The sequence below is a fragment of the Poecile atricapillus genome, chromosome 10 (assembly GCF_030490865.1).
Source record: "Poecile atricapillus isolate bPoeAtr1 chromosome 10, bPoeAtr1.hap1, whole genome shotgun sequence".
NCBI lineage: Eukaryota > Metazoa > Chordata > Aves > Passeriformes > Paridae > Poecile > Poecile atricapillus.
Window position 1 is genome coordinate 20,023,457 of NC_081258.1, and position 19,101 is coordinate 20,042,557.

Below are 19,101 nucleotides of genomic sequence, written 5' to 3' on the forward strand. Positions count from 1 at the left end.
GCATCGTGTTCTGGTGTGGCGACTCCTAGTGAATACACTGAGGGCAGCCAAATCTGCTCCCTGTGCTTTATTTCCAATAAAATAGCAGTACCAGGATTCTGGGAGAAGTGTCTTCTGCCAGGTGGTGGTTGAGCACTGGAATCAGGGAATCACAGCCCTGAGGCTGCCAGAGCTCCAGGAGTGTTTGGAGGGACAGGCTGGGATTGTTGGGGTGTCTGTGCAGGCCCTGGAGTGATTCTTGAGCTGGATTTTAATAAACCAGGAGGTCTTGTTGGTACAAGATTCTTTCTAGTCACATTTTGGGTAGGTCAGCAGCGGATCTGGAGAGGGAATAATTTCTTCTGCTGGTGAGTTTTGTATGGAATTGGCAATTTGAAACTCCAGGTAAGGCTTAAGAACAGGTCAGCAAGGGATTGTTTGGGGTGGGGTTTGAAGAAGTGACTGTGTGATAATTACAGGAAAGGGAATGGGAATGGTGTTTGATGATGACAGGAAACACATTCCTGTTATCTCCTGTTGTTTCCAGTGGTTTTCAGGCTATTTTTTGGGAAATTGAAAACCAGATCTAACCCATTCAGGTGACTGCATTTGGGTAATTTTTGCATCATTATTTACCTGAAGCAGAAGACTTCAGGCTTCTTTTACAAACACATTAAATCTGTATTTTTAAGAGAGCTGCTAATTCAAATTAATGCTGACCTCCAAAGCCTTTTTGTCTGCCGATCTCATCAATCTCAATGATGATTAAAACACGGATTTTTGTTAAGAGCTTTTAGAAACACTAAGAAATGGATCTATTCCAGTGTTAAAGCAATTCCCAGACAGTTCTTTTCCCATCCCTTAAATGTGAGAGCACAAATCACACGGGTCAGTTTGTAAGTGGTTGTGGAGAAGATGAGAAGTTTGCCAGTGTGAGCATGGGGAAGGAATGTGTCCATGTGACCCAAAGTGCTCAGGATGATGTCATTTCTGTGAGGCATTCTGACCAGGAAGAAACTGGATTATGGAAGTGATCCCTGCAGCTGGAGAAGGTCTGGGATGGCCCAGATGTGAGAGCAGGGGATCATGAGCAGCAATCAGTGTCTGATTTTGATGGCATGAGCACAGCTGGGGATCCAGGTATCTGAAACAACTTCATTCCTTCCTCCTGTTGGCCGGGGTGTTGTTTTCTTTTGGGAGCCAGGCCATAAAAAAGCAGGGATTTCTGGAAAAAATAGACCCTGTGTGGATCTGGCCAGAGAAGACTGGTTTGGGCAGTGAAATGATGATGCTTCTGGGGATTTGCTCCCGGCAAGGACAAAGAATCCTGTGGCAACCAGCAAAGAAAACACACGAGAACTTGATGGAGCAGCAAATGTAACAGTGAGAACAGTGGTTTAGAAATGATGATTTCACTTAATAACCTCATATGTCATCACTGGAAGTGATTAAGTGGGAGTGGAATTGGATTCCAGCAGCCTGGTGAGGAATGTGGAGCGCTCGGCTCTGGAGGATGTGCCCGTGCTCAGCTCAGTGGCAGAGCTCCTGCTGGGTTTGTGTGAGCCATGATCCCATCCCTGTATTCCACCCTGCCATCCCATATCCCCTTTCCCAGTCCACACACGTCTGCCTTGCATCCCTGAAGTGTTCTCCCAGAAAATCACCCCAAAGCCGAGTTTCCCTGGTCTGGGAACCCCTCGGTGCTGGTCCCCACAGCGGGGTTTGCTTCTGCTCTGAGCAATCCTGCTTTGATGACTTAATTCAAACTGAAATGAAAAATCCAATGTCATCGGCCTGGCCTGTGCCAATCACAGCCAGAGGAGCCCAAGGAAATAGAAAGGATTTTATTTTTCCTTTTGTTTCAAGTTTCTTGCAGTTTGTCAGTGGAAAGATATTCCATCCCTTTTTTTTGTTGTTTTTTTCTATAAGAAAAACACCAAGCAAATCTGTATTTAATAGAGAAAGTATTTTGTGTAATATGCAGAAAGTATAGAAAATGAAGAGCTGTGTGTTTATTAAAAATTCTTGATGCTCTGCACAGGGTTTACCACAAGAAGAGAGGAAAGTTTATCTTTGGAAGTTTAAATTTTCACTTGTGGTAGGAATTTGCTTGTGGGGTGGCAGTGGTACTGAGGAGAGTTTTTGGGCAAGAAACCAGAATGATTTAAGCACAATCTCTGTCATTGAATAGCTCATTACCTCAGCCCTGCTAAAAATGGAGACTTGAGCTGGTGAAATACAATCCAAGAACATCCTCAGTTGTAATTTTCTTTGCCTAACAGAAAATACAGGTTTAGCTCTTTGGAGATTTTACAACAATTTCCATGAGCGAGTTGGAAAAAACCAGATTCTCAAATTCAGAATTTTGCAGTTATAAGAAATGGTGTAATAGAAAAGATGATTTTCTGTGGCATGCTGGAAAAAATGGAGTGGGGATTTCTGAAGCTCAGAAAAGAAAATTTCCCAGTAGTTCTTATTCTTCAAAATAATCAAAGTAACTAAATGAAAACAAAATTTTATTAGTCACTTATAACATATATTTATATATACACATATTTTATATATTATTGTGTGTAACTTTGTATGTTATTTCTGTGCAAGCCTCTTGCTCTGCACATGGGTTTTTGCAGACTCTCACCAATCATTTTTCCACTTTTTTGTCAGTTCTGGTTAATTATTCCAAGAGGATGGAAGCTCAGAACCTGCAAATTTAATGCAGAATTTGTGGCTGGGTGGAGGGAGGAAGGAGATCCAAACTCATGAATTGCATTAAGAGGAACCTGTGCCCTTGTGTTATTGGACCCCAAAATTCCAGTTTTGGCTCCAGACAGCATCTGTTGCTCAGGGAATTATTTATGCACGTGGAAATAACTCTCTTGTTAGGGACAGGATTGTTGCTGGAAAAAAAACCAACTCAAAAACATAAATCCCCCACCCAAACCCTCCAGTGCTCACAGAGGGGAGGAAACGGTGGGGAAAAATTTGGGCGAATTTTCCCATCTGCTTCCAAGATTTTCATGGAGTGACTTTTCCCCTTTCCCTTTAATTTCATCCAGAATACATTCCTGTCTTCTAAATACCATAAAACAAAGCGCTAGCTGAGAATGCCTAATGATAAAATCTGATTTTTAACTCTGAATGATGCATTTTCTGCTTCAAATGCCAAACAACTTCACTTTTTAAGACACAGAAACGCGACACAGAAAGAAATCCCTCATCAAAGCTTGGTGTTCCTGTTATATAAAACATTGCTTCCAGTAGGGATGGGAGCACTTTTCCTACTGCAGGAGTTGAAAGAGATGTTAATACACTCTGAAAGGAGTTGTGTCCTCAGCAGAGGCCAAATGGAATTAAACACTGGCTCTGCTTCCCAAAAATCCACACACCAGCTCTGGAGCTGCAGCCCACACACGGCTGCTTAATAGGAAACACATTTGGCTGTGGAATTGATGTCAGTGGGATGAGTTTATGTATGGAGAAATATAAATATAAATATTCCTGCCCCAGCCCAGGCAGGTTGGGCCGGCTGAGGCTGCCACTGGTGGCGTGGAAAACGTGTGGGGAGCTCGGCACTGCTGCTCCAGCTTTTCGTGGAGAGCTTGAGCTTAATAACAACGCAGGATAAACAGCAGCTAGATCACATTTCTGTCCTTCCCAGGGATTATCCTGCTTGGAAATACTGGAGGAAGGGCAGGAAGTTCTCATGGATGAGCTGAGCTGGGATGTTTCTCAGCAGAGGGTTGGTTTTGTGGGATGCTCCAGGCTGGTGCTGTTTTATGGGATGTTTATCATGGAATCCTGGAATGGTTTGGGCTGTGGGCACCAATTATTTATATTTATATTTTAAAGATCCAGTGCCACCCCCTGTCATGGCAGGGACACCTTCCACTGTCCCAGGCTGCTCCAAGCCCCGTCCAGCCCGGCCTTGGACACTTCCAGGGATCCAGGGACAGCCACAGCTGCTCTGGGAATCCATTCCAGGGCCTGCCCACCCTTCCAGGGAATGATTCCTTCCCAAAATCCCAGCTAACCCTGCCCCTGGCAGTGGGAATCCATTCCCTGTGTCCTGTCCCTCCAGGCCCCTGGAAATCATCTTTCTCCAGCTTCTGTCTCCCTTCAGGTGCCCTAAACAACCACTGCAGGTACTGAGGACATCCATTATAAATACAGAATGTCATCACTATTTTCTGTTCTTCTTCTTTCTGCTTCTTCCTTCTTCTTTCTTTTACTTTCCCACTTCCAAAAGCCTTTTTTATTACTGCATTTTTATTAACTCTACCAATTTTTCCTTTTTCCTCATTTCCTTCCTAATATTTGTACCTGTTTTTTGGATTTTCCTTTAATTTCCTGTTTGTAATTTTGAGCTTCTCATGTCTCATTTCTGAATATCCCACAAGTTCCTGCCTGTTAGGGTATTGAATAACATCCCATGGTTTAAAAGTGTGACATCTACACACCACAATCCTGAACATCAGCAGCTGGAGAGGTGCATCCAAACCTTGGATTCCGTCTGGAGACTGCTGGAGAGCCTGAAGAAAAATGATCCAAATTGGCATTTTGTCCTGTGCCTTTAACATTTCATCAGCACCAGAAATTGATGGATTTCTGTGATTTGAATATTGGTAATTGTTGTTTCAATCCCTCCCCAGCTCCCTCAGGAATCAGCCACGGATGCTCTGGAGGTCTGGGACAGTGGCAGAGCTCAACCCAGGAATTTCCTGAGGCTCCCTGATGCTGAAGCCATCTGCTGTTTCCTCGTGCTATAGGATAACAACTCCTCTTCCCAGCTCTGGTAGCCTGAACAGGAGTCCTGTGGTTTGTGCCTGATGGATGAGCTAATCCTGTGGTCCCTGGAAATAATTTTTGCCAACATTTTCTTCTCCCAGTGCTAAATACCACAGGCTGTAGTTCTTGGGAAGCAAAGACTGGCTTTGGGCTGTTCCTGTGGTGTTATCACAGAAGCCTGGAATTGTTTTCTTTGGAAGGGACTGAAATGTGTCCTTGGCAGCCCCTGGATGGGCAGGGATGCTCTGCTCCAGCCCAGGTGCTCAGCTCCCGTGCTGGGGGACATTTCTGCTCCCCTGCTGCCTGAAGGGGAGGATCCACTGGAGGTTGAAGGGTTGAGTTTGCCCAGTTCTGCAGCAGCAGATGATGAGGGGATTGAGCAGGTCCTGCTGAGCTTGGGCTGGTCAGAACCTGGGCTCTGAGCCCTGCCTGGGGCTCTGCTCCCCCTGCAAGGCTGGGCTTTGCTGGGAGGCCACCAGTGGCCACCTGCTAGGGACAAAACTCAGGACAAAACTCAGGAGAGGCTGCGGAGCTGTTGAACTCTCTCCTCCTCAGGAGCAAAGTCTGAGAGCTCAGCACATCTTTAAAAAGCTAGAAGTGAACGAAATCCTTTCTGTTGGGCTTTTCTCCTCTCTGAAGAGCCTGAATTTCTGCTGGGTGCTGCTGCTGCTCTCCCGTTTGTCTCCCTCAGAGCTGCACGAGTCTGGCTCCAGCTCCTCAGAGCTGCTGCTTTGGGAATCAATTAAATGCTGCCACATGCAGGGCACTGATAACCTCTTTTGAGGCCAGGCAAGAAGATAATGGGAGAACCCATTGAGTTTATCTCAGCACCACAGTTCTCATCCACGGCATCAATGCTGGCCTTGCTTTCAGCTGGAACTCGCTGCTGCCTGCAGTTTGCTTCTTTCCTGAGCACTTCTCTTGATTTCAATTATTTTCCTGGCCAGTCCCTGTTAATAAACTAAAAAAAAAAAAAAAAGGCAGTAATTTTGGGGGAAGAAAATAAATTGTGTGTTTTCTCTCTCCCCCTCACACTTCTCTCGTTGTCCTTGCGTTACACAAGTGAGGAATTCAGTTTTCCACTCCTGGAGAAGCAGCAGTGGAGGCTGTCAGTCCCTGCTGATGTGGGATGTGTTGTCAGGCACTTGTGAGTCCTGGGCTCTCCAGAAAACACAAAATGGATGTATGAGCTCACTTGGACCATCTGTTTCCACGCTCCTTCCACCCCTCAGTGCTTTTCCCTTTTGGCCAGACTCAGTTCAAGTACGTGCTGAAGCGTGCAGGTCTGCACTGCTGGAGAGGCAGCTAAAACCAATTGTGAGGCTGGGGATATAAAACCAGCGTTTTTAGGGGCTTTAAGTGTTGTTTCAGGAGTGTGTAAAGAAAAAAATGGCAAGTTGGGTAGTTTGAAAATAGTTTTATTTTATAGTATTTGAATAGTTTGGAAAAAACCTCTTTGGGAAGGTTTCTGCTGCAGCTGTTGTTTTCTCTTTTAAAAATGGGGGATAAAATAGGAATAAATGTAGGATATATTTTTTTTTTTTTTAAATGATGGAAAAAAGTAGAAGCAAATGCCATTTGTCCAGTGTCATCACTGTGGTGTAACCTGGGACCTGGAGCAAGGCTGGAGTAGAGAACAGGAAGAGTTTTCTCTTTCCAGATTATAAACCCTCTGTTTGGTCCAGAATTATTTTCTTGTCGGGTTGATTGATTAATTTCTAATAATTGTCCTCAGGTTATTAAACAGCTGTGGAGGTTCTGTCACCATCAGGAAAGGGATTGAAGGATCCCTCTGGGAATTCTGTATGGCCACTGCTGTAACACCTGGAATTCCAGGAACATCACAAATATCCTGTTCCTGCAGGGATTAATTAATTCTGCAGGGATTAATTAATTCATTCACCTGCCCCCAGCCCCCAGCCCCTCTCTGCTCCTGCAGCTCCATAATCTTTGGGAGCACTGGGTGTGTCCTGTGGGGAGTTGGGATGGAAGCAAACCCAGGAACAGATAAAAATCCATCTTTTCCTGCCACGCTGGGAATTTGACACCCCACTAGATGGCAATATTTGAATGCTGATGGTTCCTTCCATAAATCAGAATAAAGCAGGTTCTGCTCGCTGTAAAATAGGTAAAAATAGCCTGGCTGCTTTTCCAGAGAGGTGCTGAGGTGTGACTGAGTGTAGGAGCTCTCCTGCTCTGGAACGGGATTTCTTGCTGGAATTTGGGGATTATAGATCCTAATTAACATTCATTTTTCGTTTTTAAAACTTCTGGAAAGGTTCTTTTAATTGGAAGAACAAAGACCTTTAAAATAACTTAAATTTTCATGTCTCCTCCGAATCTGTGACTTGTTAAAGATGAACTATTCGGACAAATATCCTCAATAAATATTAATGAACAGAGTAATGACTTGGTAGCTGAATTTGCCTTCCCTCCTCCCTCTCCAAGTTCCCAGCAGCTCCTCCTGTCTTTTTTTGGACGTGCTGGATGAGAGCAATGCCATGGAAAGGGATTTTTTGGTGTCAGGGAGGATTTTCCAGGCGTGTGACACTGGAGGAGCCTCCAAGGCCCTGTGGTCCCTCCCCTCCTGCATCCCAAACCGAAACATCCCAAATTTAGAGGGGGAGAAGTGTCTGTCAGCTGTGGACATCATCCCCCCCCAGCTGCCAAACAAGGAAACAATTCCTGTTTTCCAACCATTTCAATATGGGCAGGGCAAGCCCTGGATGAGTTTGGAGAATCAAAGCCTGGAAGCTCAAGGAGGAATTCCAGAGGTGCTTCAGCTTTTCCTCTGCTCCCTCAGTGTTTAGAGCAGCAGATTTTGCTGTCATGTGCTCTTGGTTTAATCAAAAAGACTCCAAATGTATGACCCTGCTGAGAAAAAATGAATTTTTGGAGCCAAAACCCAAAAAAATCAACCCCTACTCTTCTCTGAGCCTTTGTTTCCTGTAGGATCCATCATATTCCTGTCCATTCAAAAGGATTCTGTCCATCCCTTTAAGATGAATTCCCCATCCTGGTGCTTTTCTTTAAGTTTTAAAAATTAGAAGGAATTGGAAAATGAAGGAGCAGTCACCCAAATCTGCTTAGATTCTGTATTTAATAGAAATATATTTGTGTTTATATATTTAATAAAAAAATATATTTAATATTTAATAGAAATGTATATTGTGTTTATGTGGCTGTTAGTTTTGCACTTTCCCAAATCTTTCCAAATGCACCAAAACCAGCAGGAATTTCTGGGCCACCTCAGCATAACTCTGCCAAGTCCATGAAAATACTGATTTACCTTTCAACTCTGCAAGGAAATCTGTGATTGGTGGAGAATGGGAAGCAGCACAAACTTGGGGTGTTTGAAAAATGAAACTCCTGACATGGAGTTTGGTTCTGAGGAGCTGGTTCTGAATGTGGGATCAGGATGAAATATTTCATGTCTGGTTTTCATCTCCCAAATGTCTCCTCTTCCTTCTCAATTTGTTCCTGATTTGATTTCTTTACAGTTTGATGTTCTGTGGGGGTTGTTTTTTCTGCTCCCTGACTTCTGACCTATCAGAAAGAGAGGATTCTTCCTCAGGAACACAGTTTTCCTGGGATTTTCTCAGTTTATAATTAGTCCTCGTTTTAGGGAACCCCAAGCCTTTCTCTCCTTATTTTGTCCAGCAGATTCTCCAAAAATTTGGGAGTGTTGAATCATTTCAGACACCACCTCTGTGTTTGTACCAAATCTTTTTTTTTTCCTTTGCATTTCTGAGCTTGTTTTGCTTTGTATTTCCAAACTTTGTTTTTCTTTGCATTCCCTAGTTTTTATTTCCTTTAAAGAACCCCAGAAAGATTTATTTCCAACCTGCTTGTGTTGCTAATTTTAATTTTAATTTAACTCCCCCAGATCTCTCCTTGTGTCTCTGACCCAGGCTCAGCTTGCTGCACCTGTTGCCTTTTAAAGCTGACTCGATTTTCCTGATTTTTGGCTTCTTCCTGAGCTTTTCCTTGCTAAGATTGGAATGTTGATCCTTGATTTCCCCCTGTGGCTCCCTGAATTCTCTTTGCAGCCCTTTTTATCTCCCAAGCTGCAGCCAGGATCTCTCTGTCTGTAGAAATCACCCAAACTCCTGCAATTTATGAAATCACTGAATTATTTTTAAGTCTCTGGTGTGTTTTTCATAGAAAGCTTTGTTCAGGAAAAATGAGATTCCTCCCCCCTAGAAGTAAACTTTGGGCTTTTATTGTTTAGAAATAACACCTTTTTTTTGAGACACCATTCACAAAAAGATCACTAAAAACACACTCAGCTGGTCATAAATCATCCCAATCCTGTACTTTACTCTTCTTTTATGGGCATCCATCTTCCAAAATATTGTCTTTTGGTCCAAGTGCTGATTTATATTCCTGACTGGATTTTTTGCTGTGTTGTTCTGTGGCTCTGCTGTGTAAAATGCCAGCGTTTGATGCAGCTTTTTGAGAATAAATGATCCCAAAAAAAGCCAAATCTCTTCTCCCTGAAGCATTCCTCTTTTCTCTCCTATGGATTTCCCCAAGTGAGGGGTCTCATTTCCCAAATCCTGCTTTTCTGGGTGTGTTTGGTGTTGGACATGCTGGGAATGAGGCAGCTGGGAGCTCTCCTGCCTGGAATCATTTGTGGATAGGGAGCAGAGTCAGCACGCTCCACTTCTCCTCTATTGTGTGCACATGTTTGGGGGATTTCTCTCTCTCCTGCAGGTAAATCATCTTTTTAAAGCCATTGGGAACTTTTTATCTGCTTAAAAACCCCTCTACTGCCTTTAGGTTGAGATTTTTCCCGGTAGGAAATGTCTTGCTAAGGACCTGGTTGTAAAACAACGTTTTAGATTGCGATAGCAACTGCACAGATTTTCCATCTGAAATTCATTTTGGTTTTTTATCAGTTATCTTTGTGCTTTAGGGTTAATTTTTCAGGCCTGATTTGCACATGAGCAGGTCTGCAGTTGTGGTAAAAATCTCTGTAAACAGCACTGATTGTCTGGACCAGTTTGACACCCTGACAGCAACTGGGAATTTCATGGATTAAGGGAAGGAAATGAGATTGCCTGGCTTGGAAAATCTGTCCCTGGTGGTTCTGGGGCTCTGTAGGCTGAAATTTTCCTGTCTGCCCCTGTCCTGGTGAGGATGTTGTCTGTTTTCCATGGTTTCCTCTGGAGCTGTTCTCTCCATGGGGTTGGTGGTGTCTGCCAGCATTTCCTGGCCATTCCTTATCACACTGATTAATGATCAGTTTGGCCAGGAGGGAGAATCATGGAATGGATTGGGATGAAATGATTTAAAATTCATTCTATGCCAATCTTCTGGAATCCCAGATTATTCCAGCCTGGCCTTGGGCACTTCCAGGGATCCAGGGGCAGCCACAGCTGCTCTGGGAATTCCATCCCAGCCCCTCCCCATCCTCACAGGGAAGAATTCCTTCCCAATATCCCACCTAACCCTTTTCTTTGTCAGTTTAAAGCCATTCCACTTGTCCATATAAAAATCCATCTCCCTATTTTTTAGGTGGGAAAATAACGGATTTTTCAGGTATTTTTTTATTCTGCAGCTGTGGCAGCTTGGAGTTCTTTTTGCTCTCAAGTGTTGGTGCTTTAGGAAAATCCAAACCCTCAGAAGCTCCCAATGAAATGGTGAAAGTGTGCAATAATTCGAGCTGACAATGCACAACATTCCCAGTTAAATTCCCAGTTCTACAGCCCATTCCCAGTTTTAAAGTGTTTATGGAACACTTTGGCAACTTAGCACCAAGGGCTGCAAAGGTCATCCCGAGGCTCTTAAAATGCCCAAATTCTGGGAGTAAATGTGCACAGGATCCTCATTTTGAGTTGTGGTTTTTTACTGGATTTGGATCAATTTTGAACCAAGCTTTAAAAGAGTTTATTTTTTTTTTTCTTTATAGGGAGTTTTATGCAGTTTCCTGCTTCAGCAGTTTTATATTTGATTATTATATTGGATTGTTGTTTATTGATTATTTGAAAATTGATTGTTTTGATTATTGAATATTGATTATATTTATTGTTTTGATATTGATTTATGATCATTTGATTATTGATTATTATTGGCATATCTGATTATTTATTATTTTGTATCTGATTTTTTTTGGTTATTTGTCAAATATGATATTTTTATATTTAATTATTTATTCTGATTCTACAATCAGACTTACTGTGGGGTGCTGTCAGTGAGAAATAATCCTTGATCCAGCTTTGGCTCTGGATCCTCTTTTGGCACAGCATGGATGTAACAGTGCAGCTTCCACGGATCCAGGTGCAGCTGATAAAATTCCATGGGCTGCTGGCACTTTTTACATCCAGAGCTGTGCAGATGAAGTTTTGGGAATAAGTTTTGTTGGAGCTCTGTCACTGCTCAGCTTCGGGTGTCTTTGCACAGGTACAGAGCTGTGTGGGACTGGCTGTGTCCTCTCCGTGTTTTCTGGAAAATGCAGGTTTGTGTTGATTGTTCTCTCATTTTTCCATCGTTCCAGGCCACCTCTTTTACAAATTTGGCATCACTGAGTCGGACTGGTACCGCATCAAGCAGAGCATCGACTCCAAGTGCAGGACAGCGTGGAGGAGGAAGCAGCGAGGGCAGAGCCTGGCTGTGAAAAGCTTCTCCAGGAGAACACCTTCATCCTCCTCCTACAGTGGCTCAGGTGAAAACCAAACCTTCCCCCACCACAAAATAACATTTTGTTGCTTTCCAAGGTTGCCTGAATTTTAATTCAGGCTGTCTGGCTTGGTGCTGAGAATCCCTTCCAGCCAAACCATTCCAGGATTCCACATTCTTCAAATTCCACTCCCTGCCACGAGCAGGGACACCTTCCACTGTCCCAGGTTATTCCAGCCTGGCCTTGGACACTTCCAGGGATCCAGGGACAGCCACAGCTTCTCTGGGAATCTGTGCCAGGCCCTCAGCACCCTCCCAGCCAGGAATTCCTTCCCAATATCCCATCTAAGCCTGCTTTCCGTCCACCCCCATGGATTCAGCTCCTGCAGCTTTGTGCTGTATTTTTGTAATTTTACCACTCTCAGTTTTTTTGAGTAGAAAGTCCAAATATCCTTGCAGTTGTTGTTCCTAAGAGGAATCAAGTGACTAAATCCTTCCCAGTGTGTTCACACCATTCAGTGGGACGTGCTAAACGCTGTTCCTGAAGTGTTTTCCTCTGCAGACATGAAATGTGCTGTAGGTGATTCCATGTTTCCACCTAGGTATAGAGGCCTGGATCGTAATAACAAATGAAAAATCCTGACCTCAGGAGCATTCTCTGAGGACATTTCTGGCTCATGCTTTTAATATAAAGCAGTGTTCTGGGACTTTTGTACATTAGATATTAAAAACAGGGCTTTGGAAGGCAGCCCAAAGAAAAGGAAGTCAGTTTATTTGCCTGCATAAAATTTTTGGTTGCATGTTAACACTAACCACTGTATCTCATGCAAAGAATGACAAAATCTGCTTTCAATGGAAAATTTTATGTGCTGGAACAGGGAATCACATCCAAAATCCTCAAATTAAAACAACTAATCAATGTAATGATAACCATAAGCCCTCTATGTTGATGGGGTTTTTACTTTCAGTCTTTCAGCAATCAGTATTTCAGGATAAAAAGGCAGCAGTAGGTGGATATTGCAGCCTGTGCTCATTAGCCTGTACTCCTTGAGTGGTGTTGAGATTTATTATCCAAATTATTCATCTTCAATCTGTTTTGGAGGTTTGGAGACACCTGTAGAGATGTAAACCTCAGAGTCAGTGGATTCCTGCAGGATCATGAGTTTGGGTGGGTTTCTTGTTGCAGTTAAGCTGAAGATCCATTTCTTTCCTCTCAGTTCCACAAAATTGATTTGTGAGTAAAATGTTCCAGGGGTACAAAACCGCCTGAATTCACCTCTGGGCAGCCTGGGCTGTGCAAGGAGTCCCTCCCAACCCAGACCATCCCAAACCTTTGGGATTTCAGCAGTGCTGTGGCAGCAGGGGGGGGACAAATGTGGCAGCTTAAAACTCACCCAGCTGTGCCCTGGCTTTGGTTTCCCTGGCTCTGAGGAATTTTGAGGATGCCTGAGCACAGAAACAGGTTGTCACCATCCCTGGAGACATCAAAATCCACCTGGGTGCAGCCCAAAGCCAGCAGTCGTGGTTGCCCATGGTTTGAGGAAGGACATTGGATTAGATCATCTCCAGAGGCCACTTCCAACCTCATTTATTTGGGATTTTTAATTTTTTTAAAATGAATTATTGTGCACACAATTAATAATCCTGAATTATTCGCGTCACAACAGGATTGTTGTTCAAATTCACTCCTCTTGCACTTGTTGGAAATGCCAAAGCTTTGAGGCTTTTCCTGCTTGCTGGGATTAACATTTCCTGGAGCACGTGGCTTTGATTGGAGTGTGGTGAGAAGTGACAACAGATTTCCTCTCTGCTCTGTTCATCACATGGAAAAATTAACTCTGGAAACGACAGCGAAGCAGGAGGCTGAGCCCACAGACCCTCCAAGGCTTGGAATTCGGTGTTCAAGGGGGTCAACCTGCAGGGAAAATCATGTCTGGGCAGCCTGGTGGGAAAACACAAATGGATTTGCTTTGTCTTTCACCCCCAGAGATGTTAATTAAGATTTTTCTCCATTGAATTGGCTGTTAAACTCAGGCAGAAGTTGCTTTTCCTGATTTTCCCTGCCTCTTTGCTTGAATCCATTGCCTTTATTTGGAAAGGAGGTGTTGATTGCCGTGGTTTGCTCTGCTCTTGGAGCCAACATTTCAGTACCTGAGTTGTGTTTTGCCCATGTTTTTCCCAAGCAGAGACATCCACGTGGCTGCCATGATAATTTCCTTTGGAAAGGGCTGGAGTCTGTGCAGGGAATGCCGTAGGAAATGAGGGGTTTGGGAGGAGGATTAATTGAAAAGTGCCTTCTTCCTTTCTTTTCATTTCTTTGCAGATTGTTCAAGCTGTTATCACAGTTTTCCATGTTGGAATTTTTAATTAATTCCCTGACTTTGGGATTTATGTGGAGATTTAGGCCTGTGCTGAGGTGTCACATTAAAAACTGGATGTGCAGCCAAATCCTCAAAGCTGTTCCACACCACTGGGGGCTGAGGCAGGGGGAGGTGATGGCTTACAGGTTTATTTCCATTGTTCTGGAAGGGTTTTTTCCTGCTTTTTTGGGGGGTTGGGGATGGTTAATCCATCCATTCCCCTTCTCTTGCTGGGACTGTTTGTGAGGAGAGCTGTGAGGGTGGAGCTCTGGGCACCAGGAAAACAATTTGTAATTCCAGAATCCCAAAGTGTGAAATCCCTCCTGCTGTGGAATCTGTCCCTTCTCCCAGGCAGCAAGGGACAGGATTGAGAGGAAACGTCCTCAAGTGGAATTTCAGGTTGGAATCAGGAAAAATTCCATCATGGAAAGGGTTGTCCAGCATTGGGATATTTTGTCCAGGGCAGTGGTGGTGTCTCCATCCCTGGAAGTGTCCAAAAATCCCATGGGTGTGGCTCTTGGGGACGTGGTCAGTGGTGACCTTGGTGATGGATCTGATGATCTTAAAGGTCTTTTCCACCCTTAACAATTCCATGATTCCATGAAAATGAAAATCCCCAACAGATAAATAGGAAGTGGAATAGGAACAGATTAGAAAACACCAAAGCTCTTGCCTTAAAAAGCGATTTTAGCTGAGAATTAAACCCACACATCCTTGAAGGTTCTTTGGGAATTCCATGGATAACGTGGCACTTCGTGTTCCAGTCATCCCTTGGGAACTCATGGAAAATTCTGGATTTCAGCTCTGGCTCCTCCTGCCAGGGATTCTCCAAGAATCCAGATTGGAAATGTGAGGCTCAATGGTTTCCAGGGATTTCTGATTGCTGACAGCTCCTCTCCCCGAGCTGGGTGTGCTCCTCATGCTTGTGTTTGTTTGTAGTGGGGAATGTTTATAAAATAATATAAATATTCCCTTTGTCTGCTCCCAGAGGAAGAGGGGGGGGGAAACCAGGACTCATAAAGGATGTTTTGTTTTCAGATGTGGCTGAATCCTCTCTTTTCTTTCTTCCTAAGAGAGAAAAACACCAAAAAAAAATCCAACAAAACAAAGGAAAAAAACCCAATTTTGGTTGTTGCACTGAAGCCAAATTTAAATCTATTTATGGGTGACCATAGGAGGGCTCCAGGGTGTTTCCATCCAGGCTGTGGCTCCTCTTGCACCTCCAAAAAGCACAATAATTTCTCTCCTTTGAAGCCAAAAATGACTTAAAAATCAAGACTTTTGGGCCTTACACTTATAAATGCATTTCCATATGTGAATATCATAAATATAGATAAAATATATATTTATCTGCTGTATGTTTTATTTATTTGATAATCTTTTATTGCATAACTTAATCAGAAAATAAATATTATAAATGAAAGATTCTGTATTTGCATACTGTGGTTTGACTTGAGTTGTGATTTAGCTCAGTTGAAATCCATAGGAAAAGACTGGGAAACACGATGGAAATAATAAATCCTGAGGGAATTTATCCCTCAAAATCCTGAGGGAATTTGTCCCTCAGAATCCTGAGGGAATCCTGCTGGGAGCCCTGAAGGAGCAGATGATAACAGTGAATTTTCTCAGTCATCCCAACAAAATGCTGTTTGTAAATTAAAAAAAATAGAGAAATTAATTGCATCAAATATTAGGAATAAATTAATGGAAATGGGAGAAAAAGTGAAAACCAGAGGCTCAGGGAAGGATTTTTCCAGGATATTCATTCCTTCCAGTGGCCATGACAAAGCCAACAGTATCCCAGTTGGAAAAAATCCCATTTTTATTTGATTGATGGGACACTTCTTCTACAATGTTCAGCACTTTTCAGCCAGTTGGGATTCCTCAGTCCCACCTGGAATTCCATGCAGCAAATTCCAGGCAGCAGCAGCTCAGGAAAAGCTGGAATTGTAAAAGCTCTGCAGTTACCTGCTGAGATGTGAGGGATTAAAGGTGCATCCAACAGGCAAAAACGTGGAATTTGTTGTGTTTCCCTCGTTTCCTGTGGAAATTTGTGGCTGGAATTCTGTGTTCCAGCTCCTTAACAGAATCAGAGCTGCCTGAATTGTTAAACAACCCAACTTTTCAACAAATAAATAAATATTAACTCAGTGGTTTGGACTTCCCAGTTCCCATGCTCAGACCTAAACCTCAAAATTATCTTTGCTCAAACATTTGCAGACAGGAGGGAAAAAAAAAACCCTCTTAAATGGCTGATTTTATTAAAGAACATTCCCATTAAAATATTTGAGTGGATAAAGCTCATTCCAGCAGAACTAACAGTGTGTTTGCAGAATAAATCTTGGAGTATTTAGTAGAGATATTAAAAATTAATGGTTTCTGTCCTTTTTTACTTGCCTTTTGCTTCTTCTGTTTAGAAAAAATCCTTTCCCTGCAGCTGGAAAACCTCAAAATGGATCTATGACGTGTCCAATGCAAGTTTTTACCCTCTGGAAATCCCACTGAGGTTTTCCTGGTGGTTTTTGTCCCTGTTACATGAAGATAACTCCCATTTTTCATGTTTAACATTCCCTTTTCAGGAGCATTTCCACTCTGCAGTGTGAGGAGTGTTTAAATTTAATAAATCAAGAACTCCACCTGTCATTTTGAGGTTCAAAAACACAAGTCCAGACCTGATGTGTGTCAATATGAATTGTAGGGGATGGATCTTGGAAAACAATTGGGATATTCCCTTTATTTATCAGATAATTTCATTTCTCACAAGAGGCAGGATGGGTTTTTAAAGGTGTCCTTGGGGTGGTGGTGGCAGAAATCGTTCTCAGGTGAACAAAAACCATTGAATTCCTCAGGAAAACTCTGTGGTTTTCTTCTGATGGGACTTTTACAGCTGCAGAATCTGCGATTTCGATTCCAAAAGGTGATTTTAGGAGCGGTTTGGGGTATTCACATCAAATCAAGCTGGAATTTGGTCTCTTTTTTTTCCTTCCAGAGGGATCCCAGAGCTCGGTGTCAGCTTCCAGTGAGATGCAGCAGAACCAGCCCCAGGCCCTGCACTACGCCCTGGCCAACGCTCAGCAGGTCCAGATCCACCAGATTGGAGAGGATGGACAAGTCCAAGTAGTATGTCCTCAACTTTTCCTAAATCCCTCCTCCCAAAGCAGCTCTGTGTCATGTTGGATCCTGAAACCAGAACCTGCCAGCACTTCAGCTTTCCAGAAGATAAACACTGCAGGCTTGTGAAAAAAAAAATAATAATAAAATTAGAGTTATTTGGCAAAAAAAATCCATGCAGGATTTGCTCACACAATTAATGCAGTTTGGTTATTATATAGAGAATTAGCAGCCTTTTCCTGGCTGTGTTTACTTAGTGATTTACACTTCAGAGGGAGTTCTGGTGTGACTTCCAAAACAAAATCACATTTATTTATTTGTTTTTTCTGTAAAATTGCATTCTCAGGCACTTTTGAACATCTGGGAGCTGAGTCCTTCCCATGTGTGTTTGTTGAGCTGTGTTGTCCATCAGTGAAAGTTCTAAATATTGACATTTTTTAAGCCTGACACTCCCACCACCATCGGGCCTGATGGTTTTTAATCTGTGGTTTTAGTGTACTCTGAAAAAAAACACCTTCACTTTAATTCTTGTGTTCCACAGGATTGTTCAAAATTCAAATTGTTTTTAACAAGTGTCCTCAATGAAATAATTCTTTTTGTGCAGGAACTGGGTGGAAATCCTCCTTTTCCACTTCACTTTTGCCATAACTTTTCAGTATTCTCCTGGGAGTTTCTTTGTCTTTTGAATTCCATGTAGAATTTCAAAGTGGATTTTCTTAATGGATCTGTGGGTGAGATTTAACTGATGACTGAAAAGTACTTTTCAAGTCTTGAAGGACAAGATAGAAAGGAAAATTATATGAAATGTATGACTTTAATAGAACAGATGCTTTGTTCATAGATGGGAATGATAAAAACTTGCCTCATTAAAAGACCTGGATATACTAATTATCCTTCAAATTGTGGAATCCAGGGAAAAAAAAACCACCATAAATGGATCTTCTAAACATTCCATCTTTTTCCTGGGAGCGCTGAGAGTTTGATGTGAAGGAGGGAAAGTGATTTTAATCTCCCCCTGGGCTGGGCAGTGCTATAATTTTCTCTCCAGCCCCTATTGTCAGAGGGACACTTTCAGTGTGGTTTTTCTCCCTATAAATAGCCAGTTTCCTTCCAAAGGAAATGAAACTGTTGGAAATAGAGGGATCTGTGTGTCTTTGAAAATCACAGGCAATTGTTCTTGTGTTATAAAATCAGAGGGGCCTTTGACAGAATTCCAAATGATTATCTTTAATCTCATGCAGGCATATTAAAATGAACACAAAGCTTTATAAAACCTCGGGGAGGTTATTTAGAATCCAATCTCCCCTCAGGTAAATCACAGTGGCTGGGCAGGATGCACAAGGAATTCCAGGCACTCTTCTCCTTGCTGGCATCAAATGGCACCAGGAGAGAGGTGGGAGTGGGCAGCAAGACCAAATATCACAGGATTAAAACCATCAGGGCAGAATCTCATCAATACAAATCAGGGGAATTGTTCAAATTAATGATTTTCTGCCAAATCCCAGCAGCTGAGAGTCCTTAGTGTGCCCTGTGCTCCAGTGAATGAGCAAAAAGAGGTGGATAATGAGACACCCTTGGAAACCTCACTCTTGGAGATATTTAATGTCTTGGTATATCTGGTTTAAAACTGAGCTTTCCAGATATTTAAATTGAATTAAAGATTGAGTCAACAAAGGTGATAGAAAAAGATAACAAATTCTTAGATTATTATTATTATTATTATTATTATTATTATTATTATTCCTGTTTTCCTTCACCTGATGTGGAAATGAACCAATCTGTGGTCCAAGTCCCTCTGCTTTTATTTCCATCCCAAGCTGGGGCAGTACAGATGCACTTTGCTTTTTTAAAGCTCCTCAATGATCTGATTGCACATTTTGCTTCTGCCCATGAAACTCTGCTGCCTCCAAGGCAGGAGCTGCTTCCTGGGGTTGTGATTTTCCTCTGATGCTCCTTGGTGTTTTCTTTTGTTGTGGATCCCACAGGGCCATCTCCACATAGCCCAGGTGCCCCAGGGAGAGCAGGTCCAGATCACGCAGGACAGCGAGGTGAGCAAAGAGCCCTGAGAGCTGAGGGAAAATGAGAGAACCTGCTGGAACCAGCAGAAAATGGGGTTTAGAACCTGCTACTTCTGTCTCTGGGGTTTCTTTTTTATTATTATAATTTATATTTATTTTAGTTTGATTAATATTTTCCCTCCCTCACCAGCATAAACAGCTCAATGTGTGTTAATTGTTGCATAAGG

At 42.7% G+C, this 19,101-nt stretch overlaps 1 protein-coding gene across 1 annotated transcript in view; it reads left to right on the forward strand.

Annotated features, from left to right (window-relative positions):
- BANP (BTG3 associated nuclear protein) overlaps window positions 1-19,101 on the forward strand; it is a 109,638-nt gene that overhangs the window by 36,160 nt on the left and 54,377 nt on the right. Inside the window, exons 8-10 of the mRNA XM_058846033.1 lie at window positions 11,264-11,431; window positions 16,735-16,865; window positions 18,842-18,904. Coding sequence (XP_058702016.1) covers window positions 11,264-11,431; window positions 16,735-16,865; window positions 18,842-18,904 — 362 coding nt within the window. The remainder of the gene's footprint in view (window positions 1-11,263; window positions 11,432-16,734; window positions 16,866-18,841; window positions 18,905-19,101) is intronic.